The 24447-nt window shown below is 29.9% G+C and overlaps 5 protein-coding genes across 19 annotated transcripts; 1 reads left to right on the top strand and 4 right to left on the bottom strand.

Annotated features, from left to right (window-relative positions):
* Positions 1-577: 577 nt before the first annotated feature.
* Positions 578-2590, bottom strand: LOC118066247 (uncharacterized). Its single transcript, XM_035082132.1, has 2 exons — positions 1310-2590; positions 578-1123 (listed from the first exon to the last, which is right to left on the bottom strand). Exons 1-2 carry the CDS (start codon positions 2516-2518, stop codon positions 668-670), a joined length of 1665 nt encoding a protein of 554 aa, XP_034938023.1. The 5' UTR covers positions 2519-2590; the 3' UTR covers positions 578-667.
* Positions 2591-2838: 248 nt separating this feature from the next.
* Positions 2839-4061, bottom strand: LOC118066212 (uncharacterized). Its single transcript, XM_035082076.1, has 2 exons — positions 3907-4061; positions 2839-3815 (listed from the first exon to the last, which is right to left on the bottom strand). The coding sequence occupies exons 1-2, from the start codon at positions 4032-4034 to the stop codon at positions 2861-2863; spliced, it is 1083 nt and encodes a 360-aa protein (XP_034937967.1). The 5' UTR covers positions 4035-4061; the 3' UTR covers positions 2839-2860.
* A 391-nt stretch (positions 4062-4452) lies between these two features.
* Positions 4453-8798, bottom strand: LOC118066248 (peroxisomal acyl-coenzyme A oxidase 3). Of its 5 annotated transcripts, none has more exons than XM_035082134.1 (12): positions 8717-8798; positions 8536-8626; positions 7418-7592; positions 7111-7275; positions 6746-7049; positions 6213-6676; positions 5940-6062; positions 5759-5879; positions 5451-5684; positions 5229-5383; positions 4857-5159; positions 4453-4770 (listed from the first exon to the last, which is right to left on the bottom strand). In XM_035082134.1, exons 3-12 carry the CDS (start codon positions 7583-7585, stop codon positions 4648-4650), a joined length of 2160 nt encoding a protein of 719 aa, XP_034938025.1. In that variant the 5' UTR covers positions 7586-7592; positions 8536-8626; positions 8717-8798; the 3' UTR covers positions 4453-4647. The 5 variants fall into 5 exon arrangements, with proteins under 5 accessions (XP_034938025.1, XP_034938026.1, XP_034938028.1 ...); XM_035082135.1 differs by having other exon boundaries at positions 8744-8762; XM_035082137.1 differs by having other exon boundaries at positions 5472-5684; positions 8536-8791.
* On the top strand, positions 8741-18172 carry LOC118066241 (uncharacterized). Its single transcript, XM_035082126.1, has 15 exons — positions 8741-8969; positions 9057-9112; positions 9513-9974; positions 10094-10639; positions 11007-11330; positions 11510-11534; positions 11788-11952; positions 12034-12308; positions 14732-14902; positions 14985-15164; positions 15415-16405; positions 16467-17211; positions 17283-17452; positions 17516-17567; positions 17640-18172. The coding sequence occupies exons 3-15, from the start codon at positions 9519-9521 to the stop codon at positions 17650-17652; spliced, it is 4113 nt and encodes a 1370-aa protein (XP_034938017.1). The 5' UTR covers positions 8741-8969; positions 9057-9112; positions 9513-9518; the 3' UTR covers positions 17653-18172.
* On the bottom strand, positions 17862-23811 carry CrebB (Cyclic-AMP response element binding protein B). Of its 11 annotated transcripts, none has more exons than XM_035082148.1 (8): positions 23532-23811; positions 22738-22945; positions 22308-22457; positions 22094-22220; positions 21001-21090; positions 20516-20659; positions 20316-20385; positions 17862-19630 (listed from the first exon to the last, which is right to left on the bottom strand). In XM_035082148.1, the coding sequence occupies exons 2-8, from the start codon at positions 22924-22926 to the stop codon at positions 19486-19488; spliced, it is 915 nt and encodes a 304-aa protein (XP_034938039.1). In that variant the 5' UTR covers positions 22927-22945; positions 23532-23811; the 3' UTR covers positions 17862-19485. The 11 variants fall into 11 exon arrangements, with proteins under 11 accessions (XP_034938039.1, XP_034938042.1, XP_034938037.1 ...); XM_035082151.1 differs by having other exon boundaries at positions 21001-21093; positions 22834-22945; XM_035082146.1 differs by having other exon boundaries at positions 21001-21093; positions 23532-23693.
* Between the last annotated feature and the right edge of the window lie 636 nt (positions 23812-24447).

The raw sequence follows: 24447 nt of genomic DNA, 5'->3' as shown, positions 1-24447 counted from the left end.
TCTTCAGTGTCATCTTCATAAGTATTTGTTAAGTTTAATTCACTTTTACACTCAACAATCCAATTAAATCCAATAAAAATAAACAAAAAGATTTGAAATCTTAAAATAAATTCCATAGCTGTACTGATGGAAATGCAGTGTATTCGAAAAATACTGTTGATCTTAATACATGAGTACGAATGATCCAACTCTTAAATATATCTTACATCAAATGGAGAAATCTAGTGATAGTATCAATGTTTTTTATGGATAATATTGAAGCATTGATAATAACGATAAAAAAATTCATTCTACTGTATGATTATTTTTACGTTCCGACGAAATTTTATTTCGTCATTCGACGCATTTATCTGATGATTTCACAATAGCAGTCAGTTAATAATGAATATTTTAAAATCATTTTTCATTATTTAAATTAAAGTAATCATAAAAAACGTCATAATTTACGCTGATGTAGAAGATACTTAGATATTTCAATCTTTTTGGTATTCTAAGACCATCATTATTCATCACAATATAATGAAATAACTATTAATTTACATTAATAAAATAATAAAAATACTTAGATAGAAAAAGATAAGATATTAATTCCGGTTTATTAAGTAAAATTTTTTACAAAATATCTGGTACTTATGAAACATAAAAAACAAACTATAATTTAACATAATTATTTATCTACTGAAATTTCAGTTTCTCTCTTAATTCCTCGTCTTAACTCTAATTTCTCATTATTTTTACTGTCCCTGTTTTGCCCTTTTCCTAAAGTTTTAGATTTAGAGAGTGATGATGACCCTTTTAAATGATTTAATTGGCTCGACGGCCCACTTTTCCCTTTAACGTCTTGCTGTGATTTAAGACCAGACTTTATAGGTGCTACTGTTGTCTGCACTTCTGGACTTTCTAAAGTTTCTTTAGAATTTTTTATTTCTCTAGATTGCTTGATGATAGATGAAGACTGTTGAGTATCAGAAGTTGATAATTTTTGTTGTGGTGTCGAAGATTGTTGATGAATGTTATCTAATGGAGGATTAGTTGTAAGCTCAGGTTGGAAACAAAGTTGTGGGTTTCCATTCATCATCACTGGTACAAGATAACCCATACCATCTTGTCCCATAACAAAATTCTGGAAATTGGTGAAAATATTTTTAAATATGTAAGTTTTAATATTGTTCTTCAAATTTATAAAAGTAATTGTTTAGAATAAAAGATAATTATAATAAAGTTTATCAAATAAAAGGTAATTGATGAATTTTATTATTTTCTATATTAAAAATATTTTTAACAGAAAGTAATTTTAAGGATTACGTACCATGTTAGTTAAATAGCCTTGTTGCGTTTGAAAATCAGTAACTGGTCTTTGTGATTGAACAGGGTCTTGAATTGGCAGTTGACCAACTCCTCCATTAGCAAACTTCCATCCAGATGCATAATCGTTCAATAATGGCAGATTTTGCTGAAGTGGCTGAACTCTTGTATTAAGCGCTGGTCCTTGTTGATTAATCATAAAAGGTGGCTGATGCTGGACTTTAGATCCATAATTCTGATCAATTCCAATTGAAGAAGAATACTGTTGTGTAGCACTGTTTGCAAAGTTTTGGCCCATATTTTGGTGTTCTGGAGGTTGCAGAAAAGGAGGTTGATTTTGCATTTCAAGTCCAAATTCAAAATTAGTATTTACTTCATCATTTTCTAATGATCCAATCGAAGAAGGATGCTGTTGTGGTACAGCTTCGTTTCCAAAATTTGGACCAGTGTATTGGTATTCTAAAGGTTGTAGAAAAGGAGATTGAGTTGGAGCTTCAACTCCAAATCCTAAATTGCCATTTATTCCCTGATCCTTCAAAGGTTCGACTAATTTAAATTCTGGATTTGTAAGATCATATATATCTGAAGATTGGAACGATGGAGGAAACTGTTGATCGTTTATTGGCAATGATTCAACTGGCGTCAATAGTTGTATCTGTACCTGAGATTTATTTAATGACTCTGGAAAATGTTCTTCTATATATGGTTTTTTTACTAACATCATTCGAGGTGGTTGTGGAACTGAAAGAACAACTGGTACTTGAACCATAGAAACGACTGGTTTAGCTGCTGGTGTTGATATAATCACATAGGTATCTTCATTTTCACAAGATTCTGAAGGAAGAAGTACTTCATTCCTTCGTTGGAAAACTGTATTGTTCATCAAATTAGAATTCGAAGAAGTATTATTATCAGTTATATATATCACTTGAGGTTGAGCTTCCATATGAACTGGTTGACAAGGAACACATTCAGGAGTTCCAGACTTGATTTCAATACAAAAAGTTGTAGATTTTTTACTTCGATTCACTTCTGCTTCTTCATTGTTAGATTCTTCATTAGAAGCGGTGTGAATGTTTTCTTCAGATATAACTTCATGATTAATTGTTGGTTCAATCACTTTAGAATACGCAGGTAATGCTATTACTTGAATTACAGCTGACACCCACGTATAAAAAATAACGTACTTGATGATATTATTCATCATGCGCATGTACTAAAGACAGTTATTAATTAACAAGTGAAGTTCTTAAATTTTCGACGCGTATAAAAAGTATGCAAGTCGTCTTCCACTTCACCCCTACCACCAAAAATGTTGACAATTTTTTAGCATACTAATATATGTCATCAGATACGCAATGAAACTTGATACATATAAATTAGTTCATTTCTTAATGCATGTAAAATGTTTACAAATATTTCATTCATTTTTATATTTATTACTTTCATTTATTAAATACAGAGTGATAAAAAATATCTTACAATTATAACAAAAAATTTAATACATTAAGTTATTCATTTATTCTACTTTTTTGTTATGAAATTTAAAAATACTTTACATATTTGTTGATGATGAATTTTCTACTTTTACTTCTTTTATTTTTGACGCATTTTTATTTGTTTCTTTGTTCTGTGTATCTACTTCACTTTTTAATTCTTTTTCAGCAGGTACATCTTGAGTTTTTTCTTCTGTTATTGGTTTCTCTACTTGATCATTAACTTTAGAATCATTTACATCATCTTCTAGCCCGTAATCAGAATCATAAGCACCATAATTTTGTAAATTAATTAAATCTTCATAACTCAATGAAGGTCGAAATAGTCCAAAAGGATTGATAGCTTGAGGAATTAAGACAATTTGATTTTCAGGTGTTTGTACATACTCTGCATATCTTTTAATAGGGTAATAATATACTTCTGGTTCTCTATAGAAATCAGCATATTGATGAATGACTTGTGGAGATGAATTATCTGCAAGTTGTTTTTTAGCTTCTCCAGGCATAGATGGATCAGGAATTACTTCATCTAACTCAATATCAGATTCAGCTGAATGCTTAGTTACTGGAGTAACTTCATGTTCAAGCAAAGAGTCAGCTGCCATTTTTTGTTCTCTTGAAATTTTTACTCTAGGACCTGGAACAGGCGGACCTGAGATTTTTTTGACAGTTTTTTGACTCATTTCATTGTTATTTTTTGTATTTTGACTATTCTTCTCATCTTGAGAAGCAGAAGTTTTCTGTTCAGTTTCAGGAAGTTTCTTAGAATTATTATCACTCTGTCTGGTAACTCTGACTACGACATCATCTTGAAGATTTACATCGTGAGGAAGATTTACTTCTCTAGTTCTTCTTAGTGGACTAGAATTGGCAACAAAGTTTTGGAGTCCTGATGCAAATCTAGATATTCCTTGAAAAAAACCACCTGAAGACCGATCGGAAGATAATCGATTCCTTTGAGGTTGAGTCGAATAGCCAGGGTTTTGCTGATAATACAAAGTATTATCTGGTTGCCTATAAATAAAAAAAATAAAATAGGTATTGAAAATTTTCTATACTGATTAAGTAACCGATCTTAATTAGATTAAAAAATTACGAAACTTACAAAAAAAGTGGAACTTGTGGTCGACCTCTTGGACATCCACAATCCTGAGGATAGCCCAAAACAATGGGTAAAAATATTAAAGAAAAACTAATTATTATCGAATTTGTGAACATTATGTTCTTTGACATCTTTATCGTGTCTGTTGATCAGAACGTTGATGGGTTCATTTATAATCCAGCAGATTGAAAGCATTAGCCAATTTAATTAGGAAGTGTTGTGTTTAAGTTAAAGATGTTATCAGGAAGTTGAGCTATATTTTGACTTTCATTCATTTCTTTACATCATTGAATCGAATAAGTTTATTTATAAACGACAACAATGTATTTAATTACTAATGTTTTTTAAATAAATATACTATTTATTTATTTTAATAATAATTAATGTTGCTCTCAATTGATGAAGGCATTGAGAAATAGTTGGATGTTATGCAACAATCATTGCAATGAACGATCGACGTTCTCAATTCATCAATGATAAGTCAGCAATTTTTATGTATTTCACAAAAATACGTTAGCAAATTTTTGAAATAAATATTTATATGCACAATTATATTTATAAAATTCATCAAGACCTGCTTTATTAGTTTTCAAGTGATACATTTCATAATTGTTGCTTGTAGATAGCGGAAAAAAATATAATATATTGTAAAAACTTATATATTCCCTCTTGTCCGTATACATGATTGTGTGATTAAAATGTCTATTTAGATATTCTCATTTGATTTAAAATTCATGATTAACGTCAGAGTTTCGAACGTGGTCGATTTAATGGAACTTCACCCGCTGTTTGAAGCTCATACCACCAATCTGCTCTCTCCATTCCACCAGCATTACAACGAAATACTTCTTCAAGACGTTCATAAACCTGAAAAGATTTAATTGTTTATCATTATTAATTAATATAATTTGGTTAAGTTTATACAGGTTTGATCGAAAAATTAAAAATTCTACCTTTCCATCAGACATTCCAAGGACTGAATTGAGAACAAAATCAGGTGGTGCTAAAGCATCAGCAATTCCGACAGCCTCTGGTTTGAGTTGTCCACAAAGCTCTAAAATACTTTCTCGGATAAAATCAGCCAATTGTGGTCCCGAGCAATAACCACCTTGATAAAAAGATGCTAAATGTTTTTCCAAGCACGATAGAGAGTATAAAAGCATCATCTTTTCCGATACCTCTCTTAAATTTCTATCATGATCACTATTGTCTAACACTTTATCCAATCTGATTGTGCAGTATTTTAAGATAATCATCTGAAATAATGAAAAAATATTAGAATATTCAAATAGATACAAGAAAATAATTACAAAATAATATTATACTTCTCCAAATGCTCGTGAAAGTTGAGCCGCACGATAAACTTGAGCCTTACTCCGCGAAGCAGAGCTATCAAGACCTTGATTTTTGCCAGCTTCAAATTTTCTATGTGTTTCCATAACAAGATATGTAATGAGCCATTCATAGGAGTCTCTCACAACTAAATAAAATAACAAATATATTTATAATACCAATAAATATTGTATAAAAATATTTTAATGACATACAGTTCAGGGATTTGACATCACCAATGCAAGTTGCCGCGAATGTTCTCTTAATTATCATAGGACCCTTGAGAAGAAATGTAACTGAAGACAATGGGCTACCAATCGTAGAACCAGTTTGTACATCCATCCACTGTCGAAGGATCCAATTGCTTGTTTGCTGAATAAGGACATTATTATCTCCTTCATACGTGACCGTTGGTTCATGATTTACACTGAGATCACCAAGATTAGCAGCTAAAAATAATAAAAAGAACTATTATAATTTAAAATAGACATTTGATTATTTTTTACGTAAACTTTTGCTTTACCTTTATGATAACCATGTCCACCACAAGCCTCTCTACATTCACTCAAAGCAGCCTTACATGTCCAAGTGATTAATGGTTTAATTACAGATACTATGGAATGAATTTCTGCGACAATTTGACTCTATAAAAAAAATAATATATATTATTTTCTCTTTAATTTTTATTTTTAATTAATACTTACAAGATTTGGAATGTTATCTCCTTCCATTGATTTTTCTACATTTTCTAAGTAAACTTCTGTAAATTCCGTCATGAAAATCCTAATGACAGAAGCGGCAGCAAGGTAGGGAAATAATCGCCATTGCTATAATAAAATAATTAATACTTTATCATTTATATACATAAAAATGATAAATCAGTTAATATGTTACATAATTCACTTAAATATCAAATTAAATCATAAACATTGACTTTAATTAACAATTTTTATGATAAGTGTCGTATCTTTACTTACATGAAGCTCATATTCAATTATTGGTGTCTCTGTTTCCCCCTTTGCTGATAAACATGAGGCAAATTGTTTTCTTACAGCGGCATATCTAACGGCAATGACGATAGCAGCTCCAAGTGTATTAGTAGCTTCTTGACAAATTCCCATCCGACCTGCGGATAAGTTCTCCAAGACGGCACCAAGTATTCTTTGGGGATCAGAAAATGAACTCTCATACTCCCCTTCTAGATTTATATCACCAGTTCGATTCAGAAGATTATCTTTTGGTATTCGATAATTATCAAACATAATAAATCCATTGTCAATTCCATTCAAGCCCATTTTTTCACCTATGTCACCAACAACCACTCCAGGATAAGGAAGGAATGTTTTAACATCTCTAACTGGCACGATAAAGGCATTAAGGCCATGACATTGACCTTGAGCTATTAATTGTGCAAAAACTATTGCCACAGTACAAGTTTTACCTAAAAGATATTTGTTAGAATTAGAATTTATTGATTGTAGAAAAGTTTAAATAAAATAAGTTATTTTACCTAAATTTCCAACCCAACATTTAGCTGCTTGGAAATCTGGAGTATGAAGAATAAATTGCTGATTTGTTGGGTCATATGTAGCAGTTGTTCGCATCATTTTCGTATTACTACCATGTCCAACTTCAGTCAGAGCAAAGCATCCAAGTACTTTTTTACTCCAAACTGCTTGGAAGATTGGAATGTGTCTCTCAGTTCCTAAACTGAGAATCGTATTACCAAAAAGGTAAACTCCCAAAGCAATTTTAACTGATAATGATGGACTAAATATGGCAGTAGCTTCATTTAAAGTCATTAATCCACCCGTCTGAAAAATTGGAGTTGTTAATATTTTGTTTATAATTAAAATTATAATAAAGTAAACTTACTTTGATTTTATAACTTGCTTGACCTATGTCTGGAGGAAGAAATTTCAAGTGATTCAACCTTGCTAATTGCCTGGCAGCTCTTCTTTTTTGTTCATCAATACTTGGAGTTACATTGTGAGGTGGATGGAATTCTGGATCTTCTTCCATTGCCTTCCAAATGTTTATCTACACATAATAGTTATAGAATGTATTAAGGCACAGTAAAATAAACGTAATTTTTTTATTAAAAAAAAACTTTGATAAATTTGAATTAATTGTTATATATAAACTTTCGTAGTTACTGCATTTTATATAATTATGTACTTACTTTAAGACGTAATTTTTCAGGATCTTCCAAAACTAACCGAAGACGTTTCCAACAAAATGATGCCTGTTTACGATATTCAGCTAATGCTCCTCCAGGTGGTAAATCTTCCAGCCAGCTTATATCCATTTGATTATTTCTAACTAATGATTCTTGTGAAATTGGAGACATCGTTCTTCTGTAATAGTATGATATAACTCCAAATAAGTTGTACATCATTTTTTTTATCTTATAAATTAAATTTCAATCATTAATTTTTTTAATAATTAACAATACACAAATAATACATAAATAGAATGAAATATACTTTCTGATATTAATAAATTATAATAAAATGTTCATTGTTGTAATTTTTTATATTTAAAAAAAATTCAAACACACAAAGCGACCTCTTACGACTAACTTGATTTAAAATATTTGGCATTTTCCCGCCGGTTTTATTGAGAAAAGAATAATTATTTTCACAAAAACATATAACTCAATATTTTTCGAGTGGAATCCAAATTGATGATTTTTATTACAAGTTAAATTTATATAGATTATTCTTTCTTTTTATCTAATGATGATAGAAAAAAAATTATATTTATAAATCAAACAAATACCAACAGTAAATAGAATCGTCAAGGAATAACAACTATCATTCGTGTCTAAAGCTTATTATTAGAAAAAGACTACGCCCACAATTATCGGAGAACATATCTAACCTTCAAAATTGACAATTAGAACACCAGCAATACTAATGCGATAACAATCACATTCAGAAATAACATAATTATGGAAATCTATTCCAAAGTTTAAAACAAACAATTTCTGGTGAATAATATTTGAAATTTATATGAAGAATGGAGTCATTCAGAGCAACCTTTCAATTAAAACATTGTAATCCTACATAAATACTTGAATCAAAATTATAATTTGAATATAAACAAACAATAATTTAAATAGAAAAAAATCCTAATTGCGGAATTTTTATCAAAATATTTTAGGATGCAAATACTTTTATGCTAATAAGTTTCTTCTGTAGTAATTTATTGATTGATTTGAAAATTCCTCGAACTATCATCGATTTTTTTATTTACTTGAGTATGTATAAGGTAAAATTTAAAACAAGATTGACTTACATTTAAGTCCTTAATTGACAGTGATCAAGCCTGAAGCGTCAATGAGTTAATGGATGTGATGTTAGTGATGAATCAAATTTAATAAGTGGTCCTTAAAAAATTGAGTGTCCACAAAAAATAATTAAAAAATGAATAATGCATATAAATAAATAATCACGAAAGCGTCGAGACGCCAACTAACCGAGAAATAAATGACCACGTTGCTTACTTTGTACAATTCTACTAAGAGCCGGCTTCTCACATTGTCGATTTCATGAAGCTTCTTATGTGTATGTTAGCCTTTAAAATTGTGTGTGTGTGCACACTACCTCCAGAAACGATACGAATAAGATAACAATCATTCACGTGATGTGGTGATAGTGCTGCTAATTTGCTTGCACTACTTTGAAGGAGCATAGATTGACATTAAAGTGAACACAGGATGATTAACGTGGGTAAGCAATCATCAACAATATAAAAATAAATCAATGTCAGTTATTATTCGATTTGTTTCTAATTCGATTCATCTTTATTTTTTTTAGTTATTGATTAAACAACAGAAATAATATTACTAGTTACGAGATTAATAATAACACAGGTAAGCTTGCACAATGTTTTTAATTCATAATGTTCAATTTCACAAAAAAGTTGCCATTGCATGCCGTACCGTTGAGGTTAAGTTTATTTCATGCTCCGTAAATGAACAACAATTGATTATTTCGTGAAAAATGTATATACTTGATATTTTGTTATTAATTATACTGAAAGTTTAATACTCTAACTCATTTAATTGTTATCAATAATGGTGATAACTTATATGTCACGTTATTTCATAGTTGTCATACAATTCATTTAAATTTCAGTAATCTAAGTTCGGTTTAAAATTTGTTGTTAAATGAGTGGATTAAACAAACATTCTTCACTATCATCTTTGTGTGTAATGATTGTAAACAAAAGAGGAAAACAACAGAATGTTAGATTATTTAATTTGTTTTCAGACAGTAATGGGTACTCTGGAATTAAAACAAAGTCTCAAAGGTCACAAAGGGAGAGTGTGGAATGTTTGTTGGTATCCAAAAGGAAGTGTTTTGGCATCATGTGGTGAAGATAAGACAATCAGAATATGGTCATTTGACGGGTCAAAATGGGTTATGAAAATGATCCTTGCTGAAGGACATACAAGAACTATTCGTGAAGTTTCATGGTCACCATGTGGAAAATATATTGCGTCTGCTAGTTTTGATGCTACCACAGCAATATGGGAAAAGAAATCAAAAGAATTTGAATGCTATGCTACGTTAGAAGGCCATGAAAATGAAGTGAAAAGTGTAGACTGGTCTAGTAACGGCCAATTGATTGCAACATGTAGTAGAGATAAATCAGTGTGGATTTGGGAATGTAATAATGATGAATATGAATGTGCTGCTGTTATCAATGCTCACACTCAAGATGTTAAAAAGGTAACTGAACTATAAATATTAGTTTCCTGTTAAGATTAATTAACATTTATTTAAGAACCTTTTGATAAAATCTCTTATTTAATTACTGTAAAACATCTTTCATAAATAATTCATTCTAGGTTCGATGGCACCCACATGAGGAAATCGTGGCGTCAGCAAGTTACGATGACACCGTTAAAATGTTTAAAGAAGACCCAACAGACAACGATTGGACATGTTTTGCAACATTGGCTTCCCACACATCTACAGTATGGAGTTTATCTTTTGATTCAACAGGAACTCGATTGGTGACTTGTAGCGATGATAGAACGATTAAAATCTGGCAAGAATACAAACCGGATAACAATGCTGGGATCCCTACACCAGATAATGTTCCTGTATGGAAATGCGTTTGTACTCTTTCTGGATATCACACTAGAACTATCTATGATGTTGATTGGTGCAAAAAAACTGGATTGATTGTAACAGCATGTGGAGATGATACTATCAGAATTTTTCGTGAGGACAGTGATTCAGATATAAATCAACCGAGCTTCAGTATGATTTGTTCACATGAAACTGCACATTCACAAGATGTTAATGCAGTTCGGTGGGACCCTGTAAATATTGGTCAATTTGCATCGGCTGGAGACGATGGAAAAGTTCACATTTGGTTTTATAGTGATTAAATGAACCGAATATTTTATTCCTTTAATTAATTTTATTGAATATGAATGAATTATGACGTAAGAAATTCAAGTCGATAAAAATATTTATTATAAATATAAAATATGGAAAAAGTCATCATTGATAATCAGATCGTATTCATAGTCGATTTTATCGTAATTAAACTGTTGTCAAAGATTCTCAAATGAGATATTTCTATAGAATAAATAATTACTATGTATGAACAAATTAATAAAAAATTTATACATTTTTCAAATGTTTTTTTAAATATGTTGCAATAACATATCTTATTTTTTTTTATATATTAAAGATAAAATTTAAAAATATTATATTTTACAAGTTTTTTATTCTTTAGAATTGTTTTAGATGATCAAGTTAAGTTTCGGGCTTAGTACAAAGTTAATAGCACCTTTAAAATATCATCGAAGCATGTCTGGATCAGGCGTTCCATTGTCTACTGTAGTCACAGCATTGAATGATTATGCTAATCCATCTCTTGCTGCTGTTTGGGATAATGTAGGACTTTTGATTGAACCAAGTACAAACAAAAATGTACATCGTATTTTACTTACCAATGATTTAACAGAGAAAGTTATGGATGAAGCTGTAGATAATAAAACAGATTTAATTATTTCTTATCATCCACCTATATTTGCACCATTGAAAAAAATTACAACCGCAACTTGGAAGGTAAATTTTTTATAATTTTATCAAAGAATAGTTTTTACGTTAAAAAAAAAACATAAATTTATGGTCTTAGAATAAAATTAATAACCGTTGATTTAATTAATGGAAAATTGAGCAATTATTTTTAATTAAACCTAGCGTGCAGTAAAAACATTTCAAAATTATTTTCACTTAATTTAAAGATTCAAAAATGTGTTGTTGACGGAAGTAAATTTAAAAAAAAAAGTGAAAAAATAAAACGAATTAATCGATTTTTATTTTCAGGAACGAATTGTTTTGAAATGTATAGAAAATAAAATCGCTCTCTATTCTCCACATACAAGTTGGGATGCAAAAAATGGTGGTGTGAACGATTGGCTAATCAAAGCATTTAGTAAGTATATGATTATTTATTAAATAAATATTCTATGAGTAGTAATGCTATTTTTATTAATAAATAATAAAATTTTTATGATTACAGATTACGATTCATGTGCGCCAATCGAGCCATGCTCTGTAAATTCAACTTATGGAATGGGAAGAATTCTTACACTCCGTGATTCAATAAATATCCAAGAGGCAGTAAATCTTGTTAAAGCTAATACGAATTTATCGGATGTCCAAGTAGCTTATAGAGCGGATGTCGGTAAGTTTACTTTGATTAAAAGAAATATTAATTATATCATTAATAATTATATATATAATTAATTTTTTACATATCTTGCAGAAAAACCTATTCGTACTGTAGCAGTTTGTGCTGGGTCAGGATCATCTGTTCTACAAAAAGTTAAAGCTGATCTTTTCGTAACAGGCGAGATGTCTCATCATGATGCTCTAAATGCTATTCATAATGATACAAACGTTATTTTAACAAAACATTCAAACTCAGAACGAGGATATTTGAATGAATTTGCCAAACTTTTTCATACCATTTTAAGAAAACATTCAACTGAATCCGTTGAAATAAATGTATCGAAAATGGACAAAGATCCTTTGACGACTGTTTAAAACTGATTATGTCACTATTGAGTAAAATAGAAAAAAATTTTCATATAAATCTTATTAACGGTAATAATTTTATTAATAATATTTCTCAATAGTTTCCTTCCTATCTTCATGAGTCAGTCTGTTTCACAAAAGGTTTCTTCTCTTTATCCCATTCAATATAAACATAATATACGCGCATAAATCTGCATAAATGACGTGGTCTCAAGACAAGAAGAAAAAAGGAGTAGAAGAGAATACCGTCAATGTTGCGACCATGCAGTTGGTCTTTTCTATCTATCGTAGTCTAACGTGATCAACGAGCGAAGCGTCCCCCGTTCAGTGTACAACTAGCGGATCCGTTGTTGTGTCCAGCGTCAGTGAAGGATTTGAGCTGGAGGCGAACGGGAGTACGGTATTCTTAAGTCTTTTTTATCTCTCTCTTTCTCTCTCACTTGGATGTCTATTGATCGATGAATGAGTGATTGATGACTAAACAAGTCACATATAATTGTAAGATTTATAGTAAAAATGTTTATTAGTAAATTCAGTCAATTTATCAAGAAAAATTGTTTTATTTATTTTTATAATGCTTTTTTAGGAAATATTTTTGTGAGAAACGTGGTTAAAGTGTGTCAAAGCGAGTGATATGTGTCCTCAACCGGTTTCCGATTGATTGCACACGCGAGAGAGGAAAGAAAGGCCTTATTCGGCATCAAGAGTCATAAAGCCTGCGTTCAAGTTCGTACATGTGTTGGTCCTGTGGGCGCACTTTAAGTTTCTTTCACTCTTTTACCTCATTTGGCCAGGTGTGTTTTTAGATTTTATTCTGTCATAACATCCAATTGTAATGTTAATTAAATATAAAAATAATAATAAATTTATTCGTTATGATTTTTGATAGTGAAAATAGAATAAGATAAAATAAGGATAAACGGTATACCTTCTAGACATGGTGTATAATAAACAAAAGATACAATACTCTCACCTATGTTTTACATGAGTGCCCTCGAAATCGACAGAGAAACCGGCTTTACCGCTGCGTTTAAGTGACCAATCCTACGGCAATGCCATCCATTCTTGATCTTTTTGATCTAGAAATTCACTCTATTGTTTATTATACTTTATTTTCTGTTTCTTCTTATTCTTCAGTATTATGTTATTTGAGCTACAAAATGATTAGACACACCTGGAGAATTAAATTATGGTATCAGTGTTCTTGAAAATTATTTTGACATCTGAGACAGGAAATGCTAATGAACTAGTCACGAAGTTACGAAATATACCTGTAATTATTTGCTAAGCATTACTTTCCATGGGTATATAGAATTGGAAGTAAGAAAGAGAAGGTGATATAAATATCTACAAATGTTCGGACAACTTTCATTTCATTTCATTTTTTTTTTCACTTTAAAATATGTGCTAATTTTTATGATTTAATATTAATCTGATAACTATGTAGCTATGGTTAATATTAAGAGATAAATAAAAGGTATATCTTTGACTCTCGATGAACTCTGAGGTGAAACTAGTGGAACAAATTAGTACATTCAAGCACAATAATTGCTCACGCAAATTCCTACTTGGTTGTTACAATCTTTACCTTGAAAAAAATTGAGAAAGTGAAAAGTATTTATAAGAGAATATTAATGCATTGTTCTAAACAACAATTGAATTTTTAGTTACATTTGTCTACATGTTTATTTACATAATCTATTGAATTTTAAGGTGTCAGAGAAATTTTTAATTCTAATGTGTCTTACTAGAGACTTGTATTACTATCAGATAATTCACCTAGTGAGTTCATTAACCCTCGTTGAAAGCGGAACCGCATATAAATTTTTGACTTCACGAGGATATACAATTCTTTCTTCATGTTTACTGTGGAGAATAAATTGATTTTATTATTTAATTAAAACAAAAAAACAATAAAATTAAATTACTGTAGAGTGGTACAAAGAAGTGTTGAAAAAAATTAATAAATAAATAACAAGTCGAAGGCGATCATCTCTGGGTCTTGTGGGGGCGAACGATATTTACGTCCTTGAGAATCCAACCACGCGACTACGAGTCATGTCTACTGATCTTCGCCTACTCATCACTGAAAAAATATTCCCAAGTCTCTTCCCACATTGTACGACACGTTTGCATAAGCATCAAGGCGTCAATTATGCATGAGATGTCATCAATTTTGTTGAAATCATTTTTTCCCGCAATTATTTTCGCAAGGTCTCTGTCCTGGATAAGAACACCAGATATCAACTTATCTAAGAAGCTCAAGGCTACAGATATTAATGAATAGAACTCTTATGGTTTCTACTAATTTTTGTAATTAACACTTAAACTGCAATACACTAATCCTTTATTGTTCCAGGTTTTAATAAGGAATATTAACTCATAAAAATACCTAATTGAAGCTTAAATAAATAATGAAAATGGAGGTGGTGCTATCATCTCCAGGAAGATTTGGAGATGATGACACACCTTTTAAGAATGAAGAAGTCAGAGAATGGTCAAGAGTAGATAGACTGACGGGGATGTTAGAAAGAGCAAGAATTGAAACTGGACGGTGGAGATCAAATAATGATGCATCTGCACATTCTTATGGAAAGGTAAATTTTGAAATTAGAGCTTTACTAGTTTATAGTAATATATAAATATTAATTAATTTAATAATATAAATTATGATTTTAGGTAACAGATCAGAGAGAACGTAACTCAGCTGATGGAAGTGTAATACAAAAAGCCAAAAGACAAGTAGAAATCTTTCAAAGTCAAGAACCCGGAAGGTCTGTCCAAGTTGTTAGAGCATCTCAGTGGTCTTCTTCGAGAGTTACTGATTATGCTATGGATAATAAAATGCCGTTAGAATGTGTAAGATCATTTTTACAGTTTAACGTTAATTTATTTTTATTAAATATTTTGAGTATCATTTAGCATCTATGCTAAATAAATATATAGTATCAACATCTACGGATTATTTTTCAGAATGACTCAGTATTAAATGAAATAAACGAAGTTTTAAAATCAGATCCATGGAAAATGCCAGCTTTAAAAAGTTTATCAGCAGTTTCAAAAATTCATGAGAACTTCAAAAATGACAAATTAAACTTGCTAAATATAGAAGATTCTACAAAAAAATTTTAATGGGTTGGATAAATATGGATTATCAAAAAAAAGTAATTCAGATGACGACTTATCCAGTTTAATGGAGTCTGACTCATCATCCAAACACTCTTTAGCTTTTTTTACCAGAGATTGCAAGAACAGAAGGTCATTACAAATCCCCACCAGCGTATCTATTTCAGTACCAAGCGCCAGTGAAACGAAAAAGAAGTTTGCGAACAAAGAACTTTATTCGACGATATCATCGGCTACTTCAGGAAATGCATCATCAATAACAATTGGAAATGAATCAAAATCTAAATCCTCTGAATACGGTTCCCTTCGTTTCAAATCATCTCCACAATCTCTACAACCAACGAATCGTTCTAACGCCGTCACTGTTGTTAATATCATGAATCCAGAATCTTTCACTGAAGATCCAAGAAATAGAAAAAGTAGTATTGTAACGTTAAGATCACCATTATCAACAACAGAAGAAAAATTACCAACTTCTTTTCCATCTGATAGTATTTCTAAAACTACAAAAAAATCACTTACAAAGACCAATTCATCAGGTGATGAAGGAACAATTAATTTACCTAGTCGAGGTATAAAAAAAGTTGGATTTTGTAAGACTGAAGTTCATTTTGCTGCTGATTCAGGAAAAGTCAATATCGTTGAAACCGATGGTAAACCTCCTCCAACTAATAAATTTCGCAAACGACGTAAAAATCAGAATTCCACTGGAAATACAATAGGAAATTTTACAAAACCTGTAGAATTTGGTGTTAATGGTAAAATTTCTCCTAGACGTATGATTATTAGATCAGATATATCTGACAATAAAACAAAGCCTATAAACATAGATAATGATAGTTCTGGTGCTTACTGCGTTGTAGATTTAGATTCTAAAAAGTTTTGGATAAATCCGGATGAAAGAGAAGGGAATCACAAAATTCATGCGACAATGGTAAGCCTTGCTAAGCCCGCAGATCAACGGAATGATAGAGGTGAATATTTTTTTTATTATACAACCTAAGCGACACCTTGAACATTCTTTTTGTGTTTCAGATAATGGAGAATTAAAAAAATCAAAAGAATTAGCATCACCAAAAGTAGTCTCTGAAGTGATATCTCGGAGAAATCTAGATCAAAATAATTACAATGTTGTAACGAAAGATGCAGAAAATAATCGAGTAATATCAACTGCTATCACAACACATGAGCCTATTATTGCGAGAGTTGAAGATAATATTCCATTGTTGAAAAAATCTTTAGAAAAGACTACTTCATCTTTGCGTAGAAAATGTGGGCTGAAACGAACATCAAGTCTTCAGAAAAAAGACTCAATTGATAAAAATTCTAAAAAAAATATTATTACTAATAGTCACAATAATTCAAACAAAGATCCAGTTTATGTTAATGTCTTTAAAGTTAGCAATAGTCGATCTCCTGTTTACGAAAATTATCATGCACACATGCCCGAATCTAAATCTACATTTGAAGAAATTATTGAATTCCCAGAGACTTATAATTCATCACCAGTGTCCTCTGAAGTTCCACATCTGAAAGATTCATTAGAAAAAAAGAGAAATAAAGTAAAAACTTCGAATAAATCTGATAAAAGATCTCCAGAGAGTTCATCACGATTCTCAACGTGGAGTGGATCCCTTGGAAAATCTTCAAAAGGCTCAATGAAGATGAAAGACGTTAAGAATTCAAACATCAATGGAGATCTAAAGGTTCAAAGAAAGTTGAGTCCAAAGCGTGAATCAATATCACAAGAATCAGAAGAGATTAAAAATAGATCGACGAGGTATTGTCTTTAAATTTTGATGCAGATGTAAGCTATTTATATATTTAGAATTAAATAAACTTTGTTTATAGATTGAAGAAACAACCGATGGAAGTTGTATATCGTACAGCTGTGTTTAATATGAAAAATGAGAAATTGTCTCCTACTATAAAAAGAAAAGAAACTAAAGTAAGACCACGTTATATAAACGATCTCATATGTGGTAGCAAAAACACTCGGCTAAGTAACTCTAAGCACAAAGGTGAATAGAATCCTTATTTATAAGTAAAAAAAAATTTATAAAACAATTGTTAATTTATTTTAGACCATTTAACTTCGCAAAATGCAAACAAACAAATGTATCACACTACTACAAGGTAAAATAATTTATTAACGTATTGTTTTCATGTATAATTAGTATATATTTCATTCTTTTCATTTGTTTCTAGCCACTGGAAGTAAATGCTCAAAGACGGAATTTTTAATTATTTAAATCTTGCCAATAAATATTAATTTACTGCTTGATTTAATACTTATATAATAAAAATAATATTAAGGTTTGTCACATAAAATCTGATAATAATAAACATAACTATTTATGTAAACTAATTAAATAATATTTAAGAATGAATAATGAAAAGCCTGAGAAGTAAACTCGTAGGAGTCAATAATTATCAATAGATTTACAAGCTATATTTCTTCAAGAAAGCCAATGATATGTAAAAATACATATATTATCTATATACAATACTTTATAATATATAATTATAATCGGTGCAGCAACCAAGATATACATATATCATACATATAATATTTTGCTCATTTTTACTTCACATTTATTTTTATTCGATTTGATCGTTAATTGAATAAAAATGCGTAAGGTTGTTTCATTTTTTAATGAACACAACCGATACCACAATGATACAACAGACGTACGTGTAAAGGGTGACGATAAATTTAATAAACAATGTTTATATTTAAATATTTTTATCTTTTCTAAGAAGTATGAAATATAGAAATTTATTATCAAATTATTCAGTTTATAATAACAATAATTATTATTAAAATTTGCCTATAAATTGAAATAAAAAAAAAGCTACAGAAAAAAATTTAGATTTTTTAATTAATACATATTGGAGTTATTAAATTTTAATAACACATTTATAAAGATTCTAAAGAACATTCAAATATTCACAATGGGTAAGTAAATATTTTTTCCCATAACATAATTAATAATTTTCTTGATTAATTATGTATGTAAAAAGCACGAATATCATTAATATTCGTTACTATCAAATTCATTACTTCTCGAATAAACACGTACGTTTTTTTTTTATTTCCATTAAAAATATTTTCATCAATATTTTCAAATTCTATATCTCAACTGTGATTATAACTAATATAATTCTCATTTAGACTCATTTAAATTTACATATGACAATTTCTATACGTAAACATATATGTATATACTGCAATTCTTCAAGGCACTCCTGATGTTTTTTTTTTTCTTATATTATTATACAATTTATATTTTACAATGGTGATGTATAATTTTTTCCATCGCCCATTTGTTTATCAGTTTTTTCTTATTTCAAAGTCGATGGATAAAGATCAGTATTTCTAGTATATAACGGAAATTACTTATTGCATGATGTATACATCAGGCAAAAAATAAAAAGATGTCGGAAAAGTCTAATATATATTTCATTAAAATGGATTTTTTTGTAAATTATTTCTTAACTATAATATAACTTTATTTAATATAATTCTTTCCTTACCCAATTATATTCTCAAAAAATAATTTTAAAAAATCAAATGTATTTCATGCGTATGATAGTAAAAAAATGTTGATATTTTATAAATCTATATATTAGATATTTGTAATGTACTTCTGAAAAACTGTACTCAGAGACAAAAGACATAAATTTAACCGTATAATCTTCGATTTATATAATTGTTTGCTCATTCGAAAAAAACCTTTGGCTTCTCGCTTAACTTAATCCTTCCATTCGTTATTAACCTCTAATTCAACATCATCATTATCATCACCATCATTAATCACCATACCTCAATACATAAATACAATATGATACAGACACCTATTTATAAGAGAATTTGTTTTTTTTTTCACTGTTTTAAATTGTTTGAAATTTTTAACGATGATACGTAAATCATCGTAGCAATTTTAGGACGGTTAGTCCCTCATGCTGGTACACAAAATTCCCACATGTATAGAATCAATGATTGATCATTGGTCTGCTTTACATGACATTGTGACAAAAAAATTTGTCAGTTTCAGTCAGTTTTTTGCTGATATAGTTCTTTCAATGACTTAAGCTCGTCTATGAGCGTTTGGTTTCTATTTTCTAGTACAGCTACTCGATTCTCCAAACACTTTATATATTCCTTCTTCTTTCTTCGACACTCACGTGCTGCCTCTCTATATTTACATACAAAAAATTATTCAATCTTTACCTTCAATCTCGTACTTGTTTTTTACTTATTTATTTCCATTATTTATTAACGGACATGAGTTTAATATTTATTAACAATTGAGATGCCTTAAATGTTAAATTGTATTATATAATTAATTATACCGGAGAAAAAGTAACTATATTTCTAAAACATTAAAAGTTTTTTAATTTGCATTATTATTAGATTCATATATGTATGTCAATTTTAATCCCTATTCAAAAATTAATAAAAGCTAGTCATTAAGTTTGACTTAAATTAACAAAATTAATGACATGAATTTTTAAAGTAAATGAACAAGTAATAATAGAGTTGATTAATTATTGCACACATGTCTTCATAAATAAAAATATTCGAATGCAGTTGATTGATGATAACAATTAACCTTAGACAACACTAATTTATTCATCTTATTATAATCCTTTTGAAAAATAAATTAAAAAATTTTAATTGAAAATTCCTATTTTTATAAATCAAAATAATTTTTTACTTCTAAATACTATAAAAATTAGATTTTTAATTCAAATTTTTAAGTTTATTTATTTATTTCGTTTATTTAACACTCGAGGCATCTCAAATTTTATCCAAGCATAATCAATTTATAATGAGCATCAAAGAATAATCAATAATTAAAAAGCTAAAAAATAACTTACCTATTCTTTTGCAACCTCATTTCACGTTTTTTAGCTGCATCCTCAACAACAACACCGTGACCTGAGTTATCTGAAATATTGCAGAAGTCTGTACATCTCGAAGAGAAAGATTTTATAGTTAAAGGAGTACTTAATAGTTGGTAGAAAAACTTAAAATGAAAATAAATAAGTGAAAAATAAAAAAAAAATACGGGGCACACCTGGGACAAAGAATTGTGTATCCTGGCCCTGTGCATACTGCACTATTGTTCCTCCTGCTGTTGTTGCATTGCTCATTGTCAGCGTATGAAGCCCTTGCACACCCTCCCCCTGGGTCGCAATTTGAATAGTCCCCGCCGGAATTACTGGAAAATATTTCTATCAATTAAAAAGCTTCCCCATGAAAAATGTATTCTTGGATTATTTATGAATGATCTTTTTCCCGTAATTTATTTATTATTTCAATCTTTATAAAAATTTTAATGAATGATTCATTTTTGGAAATATCGCGAACTCCCGAAGATGCCATACCAAGCAAAAAAAAATGAAAATATCGGCAGTATTACACATGGACAGGATTACCTATTTAAGGATGCATAAGATTGGGAAGCAATAAAGATGGCAATAATTTCTTATTTCAAAGCAAATAATGATTGAACTAAGAAAATAATATGAAATAGAAGAATAGATAAGAAAGTAAACCAACCTGTTGTTTGATATTGGAGTGAGTGAGAAGACATATCACTGTCCACATTAGAGTCACACTCTAAAGAGGATTCAAGGGGAGGCAAATGACCTGCTGTAACACCGAATCAATAGACTCGGATTAATTTGTCTTCATTTTTTTTAACTCATTATTAATTTTACCATCACCAACATTATTATTAACCTTATTATTACCATTGTTGTTAGTATTTTTACTATAATTGTTGTTAATATTATTATTATTATTATACTTAACAAGTAGTTTTTAATTATCCTTTACTCAAACAGAAACTATTCATAGTTAGTATTCGCTTTTGCGGACAACATTCTCACGAGATAAATGCTCACGCTGAGAATTGTGCAGTCAGGTCATACGTGTAAAAAAGCAAGTAAAATGCCAATGATTTTTTGCATGATAATCAACTGTACTACAGACAACCAATATTTGTTTTTGGTCAAGAAAGTAATATAAATGTGAGTGAATAGAGGAAGAGTAGAAAGAGCACATTTTCATTAGATAATCAATCGATAAAAATCATTTTAAAATAATAATATATTATAAGGAAAAAAGCATCATGCTAGTGCAATAATTGAGTTATGAAGCATAAAATCATGCATATTCCTCAGCTTGGTGTGGCATCGTGATTTTTTTAATAACCTATTGTTAACCCTCTATTGCATGTGATTTATAAAAAACACATCGGGAAATAAAAATAAACTTTGAAAAGGAAATTCGTCTTTTAAAGTAACATTTTTTAATATTGCAATAGAGAATTAAGGATTAAGAATTTTCGTATTACATAATCACATTAATATTTAATTTTTTTGTTGATAAATGACTTAAAATTGATCTTTTATAGTATGAACTGACATGCACTCTGTAACTATTTGATTAACATGATAGAAATCATAAGGATTAAACCGTTTCGTGACTTATAATTACCGCAGTAGTGAATACTTGAATAATGTCAATATTATTTTTATATTATAGTAAATTTTCAAACTCCACACATTGCTTTATACCATTTAAATTTAATACTGATAATATTATTGCAGTCTAAAATGAAAAAATAAGTTCAATTGAAATGATTTACCTGTTATCTCACTCGCACTTAAATCGTTGAGAATTTTACGATAAGAAGCACGTCTTGTTAAAAGATCTCGTCGCTTTTTAGGAGATTCTTCGTCTGAAAAGCTTTCGTCGCTACCGGTTTCAACAACCTGAAATATAAATATCGCAAAATATTGATAAATTTGTTATTTCTATTGATATTATACATTCAATAAAAGAACATATTATAATATTACCTGTAACGTCTGCAAATTGCCTTGAGCAGATTGAATGACTGAGTTAGATTTACTAACAAGAATAACATTGCCTTTTGAAATAGCTACTGGTTGAATATTTGTAGCACTTTGGATCACAGATTGGTGATTTGGTTGAATAACAGATTGTACCTACGAATACACAGCTCGTTAACAGTTATTATACACATAATTTAATTCATCGCAAATTAATGAATTAGCTACTTTTATGTTATTTCAAAGTTAATTTTCAATTTTTTTGAATAAAATTTTAGCTAAGACCAGCATTCTGCATTGATAATAAGTGACGTGTGCATGCAACCCATTAGGAATGCGTAAATTAAACATATAGAGATACAATTTTGGAAAATAAGCTTGGGAGAAAAAAAAAATTATCGCGTAAAGGTACACAGGATTAAAGTCCTGAGTGTACCTGAGTGGTCCCCGATGTGGGTAACGTCAGTTGCACAATGCTGGTAGATGCTACCAGATGATGAGTTTGCTGTTGAGATCTACTCAGGGACTGTACCGAAGTAGCTATTGCTGGAGCAGAATCACCGCTGTGGGATTCTGGAGATAAAGGGTCAACGGCTGATCCGTTTTCTTCGACCATACTTTCCATAGCCTGGGGACCAAGAGCCCTAAAAAATTGAAAATTTTTCAATTAACAAAAACAATAACAAATGTTAAAAAATGTGTTTTTGATGATAAAGTTATAATATTATTGATAAAATAATATTTCAAAATTTCCCGCCTTTTGAATGCTACTGCAACTGCGTCATTTACATAAGTAGCAGTTCTAAAAATAATGGAACAATAAACTTTTCATGTTTTGAGATTATAACGAAGCAAAATAAACACACTGTTCTTAACTACAACTCACGGAGAGGTTGTCGATGATAATCATGATCAGGAAGCACTTGTTTTATTGAAAATATAATCAACAGGATTCACTTATGAGCTTATTCAATTAATTGCAAATACTGTCCTAAAGCTTGTTTTTGATTAAACTATCTCAGACGCCATTTTTTTATAATCTAACGAACACGATTCGAATTTTCTCGACGGCATCAAAGGCCTACGGAGATGACGTGATAGCAGATACATTAATCCTTGATTATCGAACACAAACATTCACGTTCACTAGTTGAGATATTAAAGTCTATCACCCATCTCTTCGCTACGGTCCATGCCTCCTTGTTATTATTCTCCAGCTGGTGTACTTACCAGTTACGTATTTCTCGTCACCAACTTTGCTGCAATCCGAGTGGGCAAGCGGGCAGGTACGTAGCAGCCACGTCAAAACTCCAGTGGCTTCGTCACTGGTGGAGCACACGACCTCCAATCCGCGCGTCACCATCAAAATGGCGATTGCCAGAAAGAGAGAAAGAGAGAGCCACTGTCTTTTCGTCTTCGTTCAATCCCCACCAATCTATTTTACTCTATTCTATATCCCTTCTTGCTCCAACTTTTTGATTTTGTTTTTCTTACTGATTTTTTTCAGTTTTTATACAATTTATTATATTTCCATTTCAAAGGAAAAATTTATCGTTATTATTACTAAATATTTGGATAGAACTAGCACTCAATAATTTCTTGTAATTAATTTTTCTTATTAAAGGAGTTAGTTAAAAAATTATCATAATTAACGCTTGTCAACATTTATTTTTACAGATGAAATATGTATTAATTTTGAAATATTTAAAATACAGTTTCATCGTCTTAATCCCGCGCGTGAACTTCCGGGAGTACTAATGGAGCGCTGTCGACGTCACTCGATGACGTCATCGGCCACTATTTATTCATATAATTCTCCATGTATGTGAGAACATAATATCTATATTTTAACATTCATACATATATATAATAAAAACATATTCTTAGAAAACTTAAATGCTTGAAAGTATCATATTATACATATATACATAGAAGCATACAGAAATGTGGTGAATCTACAACTTCATCTTTTACATTTAACATTATTTTTAAATTATAATAAATTGTTTTTATTCATGCTCCTGCATGTATATGACCCTTCTAATTTATTTCATCATCGTTGTTATTTTTTTAATTGTAAAACACTGGAAAATCAGGTGATGACGTCACCTTATGCTGTTTGCTAAAATGTAGTGTAGGAAATGAC

Source organism: Chelonus insularis, unplaced genomic scaffold (assembly GCF_013357705.1).
Source record: "Chelonus insularis isolate UGA/USDA-ARS -01 unplaced genomic scaffold, ASM1335770v1 contig_338_pilon, whole genome shotgun sequence".
NCBI classification, from domain to species: Eukaryota; Metazoa; Arthropoda; class Insecta; order Hymenoptera; family Braconidae; genus Chelonus; species Chelonus insularis.
Note: the sequence above shows the minus strand (reverse complement) of the source record. Positions and strands in the feature narration are given on the sequence as shown.

Excerpts from the sequence above, each read along its gene's own strand:
- LOC118066247 (XM_035082132.1), bottom strand. The coding sequence starts at position 2,518 with ATGCGCATGATGAATAATATCATCAAGTACGTTATTTTTTATACGTGG. Across the intron at positions 1,124-1,309 it reads AAGGCTATTTAACTAACATG|AATTTTGTTATGGGACAAGA; the intron begins GTACGTAATCCT and ends ACCAATTTCCAG.
- LOC118066248 (XM_035082134.1), bottom strand. The coding sequence starts at position 7,585 with ATGTCTCCAATTTCACAAGAATCATTAGTTAGAAATAATCAAATGGAT. Across the intron at positions 7,050-7,110 it reads AAGCAAGTTATAAAATCAAA|ACGGGTGGATTAATGACTTT; the intron begins GTAAGTTTACTT and ends CCAATTTTTCAG. Across the intron at positions 5,880-5,939 it reads GAGATAACATTCCAAATCTT|AGTCAAATTGTCGCAGAAAT; the intron begins GTAAGTATTAAT and ends TTTTTTTTATAG.
- CrebB (XM_035082146.1), bottom strand. The coding sequence starts at position 22,926 with ATGGAAAGTATGGTCGAAGAAAACGGATCAGCCGTTGACCCTTTATCT. Across the intron at positions 22,458-22,737 it reads CCACATCGGGGACCACTCAG|GTACAATCTGTTATTCAACC; the intron begins GTACACTCAGGA and ends GTGTATTCGTAG. Across the intron at positions 22,221-22,307 it reads GCAATTTGCAGACGTTACAG|GTTGTTGAAACCGGTAGCGA; the intron begins GTAATATTATAA and ends TTTATATTTCAG.
- LOC118066212 (XM_035082076.1), bottom strand. The coding sequence starts at position 4,034 with ATGTCAAAGAACATAATGTTCACAAATTCGATAATAATTAGTTTTTCT. Across the intron at positions 3,816-3,906 it reads CCACAAGTTCCACTTTTTTT|GCAACCAGATAATACTTTGT; the intron begins GTAAGTTTCGTA and ends TTTTATTTATAG.
- LOC118066241 (XM_035082126.1), top strand. The coding sequence starts at position 9,519 with ATGGGTACTCTGGAATTAAAACAAAGTCTCAAAGGTCACAAAGGGAGA. Across the intron at positions 11,331-11,509 it reads TTACAACCGCAACTTGGAAG|ATTCAAAAATGTGTTGTTGA; the intron begins GTAAATTTTTTA and ends CTTAATTTAAAG. Across the intron at positions 12,309-14,731 it reads ACAAAGATCCTTTGACGACT|GTGGTGCTATCATCTCCAGG; the intron begins GTTTAAAACTGA and ends ATGAAAATGGAG.